This window comes from Dipodomys merriami, unplaced genomic scaffold, assembly GCF_024711535.1.
Source record: "Dipodomys merriami isolate MVZ:Mamm:240054 unplaced genomic scaffold, mDipMer1.0.p SCAF_5, whole genome shotgun sequence".
In the NCBI taxonomy this organism is placed as follows: domain Eukaryota; kingdom Metazoa; phylum Chordata; class Mammalia; order Rodentia; family Heteromyidae; genus Dipodomys; species Dipodomys merriami.
In genome coordinates, this window is record NW_027206068.1 from 22,243,985 (window position 1) to 22,257,454 (window position 13,470).

General features: G+C 37.6%; 1 protein-coding gene across 4 annotated transcripts in view; it reads left to right on the forward strand.

Annotated features, from left to right (window-relative positions):
- The window catches only part of Dock4 (dedicator of cytokinesis 4), a 431,845-nt gene that overhangs the window by 296,625 nt on the left and 121,750 nt on the right, over window positions 1–13,470 (forward strand). For all 4 annotated transcript variants that reach the window (XM_069996180.1, XM_069996183.1, XM_069996182.1 and 1 more), the window contains exons 17-20: window positions 4,671–4,827; window positions 12,163–12,260; window positions 12,369–12,452; window positions 12,617–12,717. In XM_069996180.1, the coding sequence (XP_069852281.1) occupies window positions 4,671–4,827; window positions 12,163–12,260; window positions 12,369–12,452; window positions 12,617–12,717 (440 nt within the window). The remainder of the gene's footprint in view (window positions 1–4,670; window positions 4,828–12,162; window positions 12,261–12,368; window positions 12,453–12,616; window positions 12,718–13,470) is intronic.

Sequence of the window (13,470 nt, forward strand, 5' to 3'; positions counted from 1 at the left end):
AGTGACTGAGTTCAAATAGCCCCTTTCCCATAAAGCCTTCCCTTTTCCAGCAGTATCTAGCTGTCTCATACAATTTTGTAATTAGTGTTAACAGATGAAATGCAGAGTCCAGATGTATAAGAGCCTTAAACCAGGGACTTGTATTCATTTCCTGTTGCATTTCTAATTGTGAATTGAAGGAAAATAGTAGGAAATTAATAAATGTATAACAATAATATTAATATTAGAGCTGAGTAGCCCCACTGAAAAGGTCAACACAAAATGCTATTTTACCTCAAACACTATTTAAATCGAGTTTTCTTTAACTGGAACCAACTAGATTGTCTAACGGTATCATTTTTGTTTGATTCTCTGCTGCACACAAATTACAAGCCCTTAATTTGATTAATGGTGCTATAAGTTTTGTGCTAGATTTTTTTCTAAATAAATTGTAAATAAGGATCTCTCAGTGTATCTTAGGTAAATGTCACGTGTGTGCAAAGACTGTGACGGACTACTCTGTACTTGTCACATATCTAAGACAGTGGTCAACAGCTCAGCAAGTAGCCTAGGGCCATTCACTACTATAACCAAGAGATTTTAATGCTAAGAAAAAAAACAAACTAGATCAATGACATTCTATGCAATATCAAAGATAGAGAGTACCTTGCTACTGTAATGCCTACATGTTCATATTTGCATTATAGCCTTGAAGAACTTGTCTGGCCAGATATGGATTCAGACCCAAGCATGTTAAATAGATTACTAGTTCTCAATCTCTCCTCTCATTTTTAGACTTGCACAGATTCTGACTTTTCAAAGCAAACACAGCAAGTAGCTGCCTCAAAAGACCTGTTTCTCCTAAAGAAACCACTCAGTTAATTTTCTTGTCATTGATTCGCCATCATCCATTCACAATATCATGGTTCAGGCTTTAGCTGTGTTTGTGTCTCCCACAAAAGAACAGGTTCTTTAATGGAGACAGTGTCTTTAATGGAGACAGTGTCTTTAATGGAGACAGTGTCTTTAATGGAGACAGTGTCTTTTATTCTCACACCTATATTGCCTTGTTCCTTGCCTCCATTGGATTAGGCATGGGAGCATTCCTTTAGCCAAAGTTAAAACAATGGATATATAGATAACCCCCTAGAATGAACTTGATCCATATTTTATCATCTCACCCAGTATGGCAGAACAACCACACTTTGCTATGATGAAAACCCATCTCCCGGCTGTACTTACCAGAAGAACTTCACAGCTGCATTTAGGGCTGCTGCCTTGGTATCATATATATTGAACACAGAAAAACACCCAGCTGTGACTCTGTTCTACATGCTATTTCCAAACTGCATGTTTCAGCCTTATTATCTGTGTCTTATAAACTCTTGACCTTCTACTAAGGGAGAGATTGTTCATTCCCATTTGTTTTCTCTGTCCATTCTTTGGCTCCAGATCTCACAATATAGACTGTCTTCCCCCAGGCTGAAGAATGTCTACAGCAATCCACTCCAGACGAGTAGTTACTAACTCTTTTTACTCCCCATCTTCTGCTAGTGAACTGTGTATTTCCTGTAAGGAGGCTGAGTGAAACTTGCTGTCATTTACCCCTGCCATATAGGCCTACCTTCTGTGATGCTGTTCCTGTCTTCACAGTCCTTAAAGCCTATTTCTTGAGTCCTTGCCATCAGATGAAGGAGCAAATGATCTCTAGGTCATTTGTTGTGTTCCTGAGTTCTTGGAGTGTCAGCCTTATTTGCTCCTATCTCCTCTTCCTATCACTGTGTCTGGGTTGCAGTGTGGGTTCAGAACAATGAATGGCCACTTCACTATAAGACTCATAGGCTTACTTCTTCTCAGAGCCCTCTCCCACGGTGTCTTCCACATGTGTACTTTCTGGAGGGAAGTGAGTGTTTTTGTCTTCCTTCACCATATTTTATCTAGAAACCAAATAAAATTATATAGCTTTGTTCCGGAAAAACTCAAAAGATGATTAAAACAGCAATCAAGAGAGACACTGTTCCATGGTAGTTGTGGGCACAAACTTTGGTTTTCATCCTGGTGCTAACACTAATATTGTGACATTAGCCAAATCATAGAAGTACCGCAGGTTATAATATCCCTGACCCATGAGTGTTCTCTGAGAAGGAAATATATCATTGCCTGAGATAGCACACTACTAGTATACTGGCTGGATTTAAAGTGTCCAGTGTCTATATTATATGTTAAGCATGTAAACTAAAAAAACTCAAAGAACAATAAAATGTATGCTATAAGAATATCCCATTGCAACAATGGGGGAGGGAGGATCGGGTGGGGGAATGTGGGGGGAGTCTGGGAAGGGATGGGAAGGGGAAACAAAGAGGAGGCAACAATGCTTGATAAGAAATGTACTCGTTATCTTGCCCATGTAATTGTAACCCCTCTGTACAGTATTCTCACAATTAAAAAAAAGAATATCTATTGAATTATTTTAAAATTTCAGGAAAGTATTATAAACTCTTTAACAAGAGATTACTTACATTACTGAGTTGAGAAAAATTCTTTTTCCTTTCATACCTCACACACACAAATACCACCATCCCCACACACATCAGTGTTCCTAGTGCAAGTTCCTTAAATGTTTGTACTCAACCTGTTCATATTAATTATTCTGTTTTATACTTGATCAGCAGTGATAGAGGTTAGCAATAAGAAGATATTAAACTCTCAGACTCTGATGCTGAGCTTTTAGCCCAGGGGGAGAAGTGAAGTGAACCAGGTTGTTGGAACTGATCTGGCCACAATGGCTGGTTCTGATGTAAGCTAAATGTATTATTCACAGTGCCCCCTAGAGACAGGACATAGCTGTGGCATCGTCACTCAAAGTGAAAAATGGAGCTTCTTGAGCATATCAAGGAGGAATTTCAAGAGGCTGCCCAAAGAGCCCTAGTCAATTAGCTGGTAAAAGGAGAGATTAAGAGACAGATCATAGAATTTCTATGAACATATGGAGCAAACCAGACTAAGAGAGCTCCAGTTCTTGGGGCAGAAGCCTGGAAATAACTGAACAGTGGTGCTTAGATACAAAAATATCTTGAAGTGATAAAAAAAATATTTAGAATTGCTACAGTACAAGAAAATGATGGAGGCTATTTATTATGATTGTACTGGTACTTGTGTTATGGGACAAGTTTGCTATTAAACATCTCACAATGTTCTAATTGTTTCTCAAGTTGCTAGAAACATCTATCTTTCCTATGGATTATTAAAAATAAAAATATTTTGTGGATCACACAAAATAGTCTTAAATGCCAAAGAGGTTCTGTTTGTTAAACTCTTGCCTGTTACCAAGACAGTAGCATTGAAACAAACTTAAAGAAACAAAGATCAGGGTCTGGGAAGGTGGCTCAGTGGTAGAGCACTTGCCTTGCATGCATGAAGCCCTGGGTTCGATTCCTCAGCACCACATAAGAAAAAAGAAAAAAGCCGGAAGTGGCGCTGTGGCTCAAGTGGTAGAGCGCTAGCCTTGAGCTGAAGAGCTGAGGGACAGCGCCCAGGCCCAGAGTTCAGGTCCCACGACTGGACCCCCCCCCAAAAAAAAGAAATAAAGTTCATATTTGTTATAAAATGTATACCATAGCTGGGCACCAGTAGTTACACCTGTAATCCTAGGTACTCAGTAGGCTGAGATCTGAGAATTGCAGTTCGAAGCCAGCCAGGCAACAAAGTCCATGAGAAAGTCCACCAGAAAACCAGAAGTGGTGCTGTGGCTCAAGTTTAGAGTGCTATCCTTGAGCTGAAGAGCTGGGGGACAGCACCTGGGCCCAGAGTTCATGCCCCACGACCGACAAAATAAAATAAAATAAAATAAAATAAAATGTATACCATAAATCAGCTAAGCTATAAGTGTTCTATTCCTGTTAAAATAGATTTTCAGAATTTTAATTTAAAATCAAATTTGTCACTATTAAAGCAGAATATAAATAAGCCCAAATAAAACAACAATGTCTTTGGCAAGAGCACATTATAAATGATAGGTGCACTAACCTTGAACACAAAAGGCTCAGGGATAGCATGCAAACATCAGAGGATACATGTGCATGTACTTGCATACATGCACGCACACACACACACACACACACACACACACACACACACACACACACACACACACACACACACACACACACACACACACACACACACACACACACACGCACGCCAGTGAGATTACCTAAAGTACCATTTCTTTAATTGCTGGATTTTAGTGAGAATAGTTTAACAGCTGTTTCAGAAGAAATATTGGAGAAATTTAAGCATCTTTTCCAAAACCCTATGGTCACTGCAAATATGATTTCTTTAGCATGTTTCCAATGTTTCAGAGACTATGTTAAAGGCTTTATGTAATCTAGTTCTTCTGACAAGAAGGGTTTAGAGAAAGACATCATAAACCTCAACTTCTTTAATAACTTGATATGGTCACCTCGCTTGAAAGTGACAATAGCTAGGATTTAAATCCAAACTGATATGAGTCAACAATCTGTGCTCGCTTTCTTTTTTATTTTCATTTTACGTTTTACTTAAAAGCCAAATTCAGTTTTTAAAACTATTTGGAATGTTTCCAAGCTAATAAATGCTAGTTATAGAACTTATGTTTAATAATTTTTGTAAGGTCTCTCTTCCCTCTTTCCTTTTTTTTTTTTTTTTAACAGTGTGAAGAAAATACAAACCTTCAGGATCCCACCCGCTACCTCAAACTTCCCTTTTCCAAGGGCATTTTTCTTGGGAATAATAATCAAACTATGAAGGCTACCAAGGAGTCTTTTTGGATAACATCATTTCTCTGTTCCACAAAACTCACACAAAATGGTAATGTATAATGCTGTTTTATTTAAAAGCCCTTGTGTTTCAGTGCATGTGTGAATTCTGGTCAGCATATGCGGCAGACACTAAAGTTATATTTAAAAACTCAACACCAGAAAAAGTTGCTCTTCCCATGTAAAATTTCTAATAAAAGGCAAACAGTAGTAACCCCATGATCTGGTGGATGGATGACACTTAACAGCTTCAAAATTATCCTAAATGTTGGAAACTAAGCACAAGGCTCCTCGAATAAACCATTAAAACCCAGCTGCATTTAGGGGGAAAAAGATTTTAAAAAATACCACCACCTTAATCTTTTGTTTTATAGCTCCATAAACTGTGCTAATTGCAGGCTTTAGAATAAAGCCTGTTTTTTGTTTAATTAGATGGATATTGCTTTTCTGCTATAACATTCCTTTTTATGTCAGTGATTGTTTAGCAAGTTATGATTAATAAAACAAGCTCTTTTCCTTGGCAAATTGTTCTAAAAACACTGTCTGTAATGAAAGAAGTAAATTAAACATTTTTGAGTTTTTCATAGTCACTGTGTAAGGCTTCTGGCTAGTGTCCCAAATGCTATATTAATAAGCTAGATTCATTATGTTGAGGAGAATCTCTTCATAATAAGGTATTGTATTTCACTGGAAGCTCCTAAGATAAACATAATTGTTATTAGCTCTCTCTTTGATGTCATGGAAAAGTATTAGTAGAATGAAGCATAGTTCTCCCTTAAAATGTTATGTCAGAAAAGAAGGAAAATATAGCTTTTTTTGACTACTTTTAAAATTCCTCTTATTTTTAGCATGCAATGTTAGTATAGTTATATAGGATACCAACCTACAGTGAATTCCATTAGACTTTCTCTGTATTCAGTGATTAGTGGTTTTACTTTTAACAAATATATTTATTGACGGAACTCCATTTGTTATTATAAAGCATTTACCAAACCTTGAGTATTTGTTATGGAATCATTCAACTCCTGTGAAGATTAGGTTATATTCTTTTTCTTTTTCTTTGTCTTCCTTCTTCCTTCTTCCTTCTTTCCTTCTTTCCTTCTTTCCTTCCTTCCTTCTTTCCTTTTTTCTTTCTTTTTTCCCCTTCTTTTTCTCCCGCTTTTTTTCTTTCTTTTGGTGGTACCAGTGTTTAAAGTTAGGGCCTCAAACTTACTCAGCTGGCACTCTACCACTGAGCCATGCCTCCAGCCCAGGTTTTTGCTGTTTAATTGGTAGGCTTCAAACCTGGATCCTCCAGATCTTAGCCTTTTAAGTAGCTCAGATTACAGTCATGGGCCACTGGTGCCTAACTCCTTTATGGAAGTTAAAGATAATAAAATCAGCCTATTATTGACTCTTAAACTACATTCATCCGATGTAAGCTTAGTTATATACCTTTATAGAGCTTATAATCACTTTTAACTGAATGTTCCAAATAGGATAGTTCTGGAATGAGCTGTAACCATTACCCATAAACTTATTGGCTTAGAACAACACAAATGTATTGCCCTATAGTTCTGGAAATCAGTGGTCTAAAAGAGGATGTCAGTTCCACTAAGCTAAAATCAAAATATTAGCAACACTATATTCCTAATGGAAGTTTTAGGAATAATTTTTTTAACCTTTCCTAAATTCTCTACTCACATGCCTACATTTCTTAGTTCCTGGCATCATCTTATGTCATCAAAAGATGTGAGTAGATCTTCAAATCTCTCTTAACTCTGACCTCTTCCATATATTAAGAGCCTATATGGTTACTTTTAACTGGAAAATCCAGTGTAGTCTACTATTAGCTGATCTTTAATTATGAGTGTAAAGTCTCTTTTGCTGTTTAAGATAAACATGTTCACAGCTTCTAGGAAGTAGAGTGTGGATATCTTTGGAAGCCTTTTTTTTTTTTTTTTCTGTATCACACAGGTAAACCTTAACAATAGATCTACACCATCAAAATACTTGGTCCTAAGCTGAGTACTGGTGGCTCACACCTGTAATCACCGTTCAAAGCCAGCTTGGCAGAAAAATCCATGAGATACCTATCTCCAATTAACCAGTAAAAAGCCGGAAGTGGAGATGTGGTCCAAATGGTAGAATATTAGCCTTAGTTTAAGTCCTAGTACCAGTGCATGCATTCATGCGCACGTACGCGTACACACACACACACACACACACACACACACACACACACACACACACACACACACACACACACACACACACACACACACACACAACTAAAAACTGGGTTGATCCTAAATTTTCTCTAATAATAGGACTTAGAATGTTAGGTACAATTATGAACATAATTTAATTCTCCTGAAAAAATGAATCAAATCCTGAAAATTAGAAGTTGCTGTTTTATAGAATAAGAGTACATGTTTGTATAAATATGGAAAATAAACTATTCATGAAGTCATTAAGTTAAGTGCTTTGTTATATGGAAGATGAGATCAGAATTCCATGCAATACCTGCCTCATTTTGGGAGACATTACCATTTTGACTTTGATTAACCCTGTCAATATAGGACAACTCAAAATGAGTCAATGAATGAATAGTATGTTCCAAGAGATAGAAAAGAGAAAAGGCAGTCAGTTTATCTTTCTGAAATTTACATGCTAGACACACATCTCTGTGAAGAAGCAATCCAGTTCCAAATTGGATTTAAATTAGTATGTATTCATTTTACTTAACTTGGAAAATACACAAATCTTATTTCTGCTATAGTGAGACATGTAGCAAGTGATACAGTCTCTAGGAGCAGTTTCCTAGAACAGATTTACATCTATAGATTCCTAAAATGCCTCTGTGTATACTCAAAATGTTACCCAGTGTTGCTCATGGATAGTGTACCAAGGCCACAACACATATCTGTGATTGCCAGATCACAGAATTTAAACTTCTGAACAGTAAGGGTCATATCATCCACATACTTTATGCCTCTTGGCAGGTCAGAGATAGTATATACTTAACATGCTTCTTGAATAGAATGTAGAAAATTCATATTTTCAGTATTTTGAAAGAGTAAAATATTCACTATTAGCAGCTAACCTATCTTCAAATAATTGAAACAGAGTGGAGATAACACTGAGTTGCATTCTGCATACTCAATCTCATCCAGACAAACATACTCCACTTACTCCATTATGAGCATTTCTGAGACCCATCAGCCTTCTTGCCAGAAACGTGAGCTTATCTGGACCACTGTTAGTTTTCTAGCTCTGCTCAGGAGCCTCCTGTTCTAGCTTCCTCATTGCTTCCCATTGGGAAGCCACCTTGTAGTCTCCTTGTGGTCAGCAGAGCCTCTTCCTTCTGCCCCACACTGCTCACATTGGATAGGGCCCTGAGCATCTTGATGCTACTTCAATTTAAAGGAAGGAGGAAGCTCAGGCAATGAGTGAGAACTGGAATGGGTAAGGAGTGGGAAATGAGGAGAGAATGACATGGAGTAAATGCATTGAGGGGTTTTTTCCCATCTATATTTTTTATTGTAAAAATACTGTACAGAGGGGTTACAGTTACATGAGTACGGTAATGAGTACATTTCCTATCGAGCATTGCTACCTCCTCCTTTGCTTTTCTCCTACCATCCCTTCCCTCCCCACTTCCCTAAATCCCCCAGCCCCCTTAGTTGTAAAGTTTATTTTCAATATAGTGTTTTGTACATCTCATTGTTACAATGGGTCAACCTGTATCCTTATTTCAGCATTTTGTTATTTCCCTTCCACTCCCCTATTTAGAAAAATGTACATACAAGATTCAGGGCACCAGAATCAAAAACTGAAAAAACAGGGGTTATACCATGGGAGAAGAACATACAAAAGAAACAAAAAAATCACATGGTATATTATAAATACATTATAAACAATAGCAAGAAGGATAAAACCATTTGTGTCCCTATCTTGGGGTTCATTTCACTTAGCATCATCTTATATGGTCAACATGTACATAGCTTTTGAGCTTTTCTGCTTGTCCTATACATATATTAGTTATTGCAAATAAGGGAAACCATGGGACCTATGTTTCTTTGGGCCTGGCTTACTTCACTTAATATAATTTTTTTCAAATCTTTCCATTTCCTAACAAATGGGGAAATGTCATTCTTTCTGATGGAGGCATAGAATTCCATTGTATATATATATATATATATACTTTCCAAAGTGGTTGAACAAGTTTACAGTCCCCCAGCAATGCAGTAGCGTTCCCTTTTGGCCACATCCCCTCCAGCATCTGTTGTTACTAGATTTCTTGTTTCTAGCCATTCTAACTGGGATGAAGTGGAATCTCAATATTGTTTTGATTTGCATTTCTTTTATGACTAGAGGAGTTGAGCATTTCTTCATGTGTCTATTGGCCATTCTTATTTCCTCTTCAGAGAAGTCTCTCTTTAGGTCTTTAGCCCACTTATTAATTGGGCAGTTGTTTCTTTGAGGATTATTGTTGGGGGATTTAGTTTTTTGGGTTCTAAGTATATTTTAGATATGAGACCCTTGCCCGTTGTATGGCTAGTGAAGATCTTCTCCCAGTCCATGGGCTTTCTATTGATCTTGCTAGCTATGTCGTTTGCCATGCAGAAGCTCTGCAGTTACATGCAATCCCATTTGTCCAACCTTTCTTTGATTTGTTGTATTTGTAGGTCTCTATTAAGAAATTTTCAGCCTGTGCAAAGGAGACCTAGAGTTTCTCCTATTCCTTCCTGTAATGTTTTCAGGGTGTCTGCTTTTACTTTGATCCATTTGGAGTTGATTCTGGTGTAGGGTACTATATAAGGATCTAGCTTTAGTTTTCTGCAGGTGTTTAACCAATTTTGCCAGCACATTTACATTTACATTTTAGCTCCGTTTTCTAAGATTAGGTGGCTATAGGTCTGTGGGTTCATTTCAGTCCTATTCCATTGGTCTTCAGGTCTGTTTTTGTGCCAGTACCAAGCTGTTTTGATTACTATGGCTTTGTAGTAGAGTTTGAAATTTGGAATTGATATTCCTCCAGCGCTGTTCTTTCTGCTTAGTATTGTTTTTGCTATTTGGGGTCTTTTATTGTTCCATAAAAATCCATATTGGATTTTTCTTCTATTTCATTGAAGAATGAGGTTGGGATATTAATGGGTATTGCATTGAATTTGTATATAGCCTTTGGCAGTATTGTCATTTTCACAATGTTAATCCTCCCAATCCAGAAGCTTGGGAGATTTTCCACTTCCTTAGTTCTGCTTTAATTTCCTTTTTCAGGTTCTTAAAGTTTTCGTCATAGAAAGGGTGGCAGGGAGGGAAGTTAGATTAAGTGAGAAATAGGAGGGAAGGAGAAAGCAGAATAATAGAGCCCTGTCTTTCTCTCCTGGATTTCCCTGTGGGAATAACTGATATTCTAAATATAACGAATCAGTTTTTAAAAGGCTTCAATCAGGTCCCAACAATGGCTGTGTTAGATATAAAATATTAAGTATTTTAGGGGTTTTGTTATAAAAATATCTTTTTAACTTGGTATTTTAAACTTTTCTTCATTGTTATATTCTAAGCCATCCTCCTTTTATTTCTGCTTGTTGTACATCTCTATTTTATACAGATTGACTATTCCTTATCTGAAATGCTAGAGACAAGAAATGGTTAATAGTAAGGGATTTCAATTTGAGAATGTTTTTACATACAGGCAACTTTGTGAATGGCATCCAGGTCTGAATATGAAATTCATTTATTTCATGTACATCTTATACCTATAACCTGAGAAAATTTTGTATAATGTCTTTAGTGCACCTGCATTTTCCCTGTGACTGGTCTTGTGAAGTCAGTTGTGCAATTTTCCACTCGGGGTGGGTGTCCTGTCAGCAGACTCACAAAAGTCTGCTTTTCAGAGCACTTCAGATTCTGAATTTTCAGATTAGGGATGTTCAACTTGTACTTAATTTCTAACTATAAATCCTTTGGGGACAACTGTTTCTCTTTCCCCCTGAGATTCTTACACTTTTTCTCACTTTTGTCTACCTTACATTTTTCTTCTCATCTTAAGTACTTGATTGATTTTGAGGGGTTGGAGTGTGGGTTGTTTCCTTGTCTTATCTCTTTATTTCTCAGAAAGTCCATTTGAGTTTCTTCTAAAATAAGAGCTTTGAAGTGAATTTCTCAGTATTTAGCCCAGAAAATGTTACCTGGTATTTCCCTGCTGCTTGAGTACTCAGGCCAGCCCTGCCAGATGCCACTGCCCTGTGCATTCCTGCTTGTACCTAATCTTGATAGTTTTCATCATCTTCACTGGCCTGTTGGTATTATCATCACCTATTTCCTTTGGAGATGAATGAACTGGGACCCCTCTTCTTAAGGCTTGCTAAATTCTTCCCAAGGAAGATAAAGGCACAACTTACTTGATTTCCAGGTGAGGAGGCTCTTAGAGGACCTCCTAGACTAGGATGTCAGTTTAGAAGGGAAATTGAAGAATTGTACTCTGCTAGCCCAGAATCTGGGAATGGAACATCCCAGATTATAAAGTCCACGAACTGACATTCTCAGGTCTGAAGACTTGCTAAATGCCCTGCCAGTTTATTAGGCTGATTGGCATTGTGTAGAGACCTGTCAGTATTTCAGTGTTCAGGACACCTTATCAATCAAGAAAACCATACATTTGGCTGGGAAGGTGGCTCAGTGATAGAGCGCTTGCTTGCAAGCATGAGGCCCTGGGTTCGATTCTTCAGCACCACATAAGCAAAAAGAAAAAAAAAAGCCAGAAGTGGTGCTGTGGCTCAAGTGGTAGAGCGCTAGCCTTGAGCTGAAGAGCTGAAGGACAGCGCCCAGGCCCAGAGTTCAGGCCCCACTACCAGACCCAAAAAAGAAAAAAAGAAAACCATACTTGCTGGGTGGAATTATTAGGCATGGTGTTTATGTTCAGGGCAGTCCAGGCATGAATGGAGCAAATTCCCAGCTCTCATGAAATTCTCATCTTACCAGACAGAGGCAAAAAATTATTCAAGAATCATTTGTCAGCTGCCTACTCTCTTCTTAGTGCTAGGAGTACAGACAATCCAAGCCCAACTGTATTTTTTTTCTTGGAGTTTCCCATCAAGTTTGGGCATAGAAAAATAAACATATTTTGGAGCACCTGGAAGGCTACAAATTCCTGGATGAAGCAACAATCTAATCTGAGAATAAGTTAAGGCATGGAGAAATCATTAGAAAACAGTGAAATAAATGCCATGCTAGAAAGGGCCAGTCACAGTCAGTGGGAGCTGACACTTGAGTTGCCAAGGTTGATGAGTTGCCAGGATTGAGCAACAAGTTTAAGAAATTAGCTTTTACCAGGAGAACACTTGCACATGGGGCGTTCTTATCTACAGCAATGATTAATATTCCTTTTTTGTTTGAAAAGGTGACATGCTTGATCTCTTGAAGTGGAGAACCCACCCAGACAAGATCACAGGCTGTCTCTCTAAACTAAAAGAAATAGATGGCTCCGAGATAGTAAAGGTATATACTATTTCATTACCCTCTTGGAAACTCAGAATAAAAAAAAAATTATATGGGAAAGAGAGGTAATACTTTGTTCATGTATTTATCATTTCTATTTTTTAACAGTTTCTGCAAGATACATTGGATACCTTATTTGGGATTTTAGATGAAAACTCTCAAAAATACGGGTCTAAAGTGTTTGATTCTTTGGTAAGTTCAGATTCTTAATTATAATTATGATCTTTCAGTATTGACTTTCAGGAGGCTGAGGTTGATACACTTGACAGTACAAGAGTTAATCCTAACTGTAACAACAACAACAAAAAAACATGATTTGCATTTGGTTTTATAATAAGCTCAATTTTCTTTTTTAGGTTCACATAATAAATTTGCTGCAAGATAGCAAATTTCATCATTTTAAGCCAGTCATGGATACTTACATTGAGAGTCATTTTGCTGGGGCACTGGCATACAGGTAAGGCCCTTTATCTTGTAATTGGTTGAAGAAGCAGTTGCTCTTGAGCTTGCCTAAGCAGACGAGCTGCTTAGGAGAATTTAAAATGGAGTAGAGAATGATATGAAGCCCAGCCACTAAAGTATCTATCAAGATGGTATCTTACCACCTCACACATCCTTGTTTAATGGCTAGAACTTATTTTCATTAAAAGAAAAAATGAACTTCCTGCGGTCTGTTCCTAAAACTTAAGATTTTTCTTCTCATCTCTATATCATTGGGTATTCATATGTATATATATCAAATATTGGGTGATTTCATTTTTTTCTGTCCAGGGCCCCATTTAATCACTACATAGCTTGATGCTCATATTTGTCCTGAAGAAAGAAATACAAATGGAAAGCAACCATTGCCTTTATACCTGGGTGCCTATTACATACATATCAAGTGCTATAATGTGAAGACATGTCCCCAGCCTCAGGTAGTTAGCCACTGGAACCTACCCTTTCATGGTAGCTGCCATTTTTAACTGTTCCTTTTTTTCCTACCAGCTCAGTTTCCATGTTAGGAAGGCTGAGAATGAATGAATAGTGACAGGCTTCAGGCAGACAAGTTGATAATTGACCAGAGGCAGCAGCTTCTGTCTTTGAATCTTGTAAAGAACATCTTGCTAGTCTTTGCCCCTCCTGAAATACAACCCTGGGATGCATTTGATGTTCTCTCTACTCATCCAGTATGGGCATTGCTTTTCTATCTACATTTCTGCTTTATTCC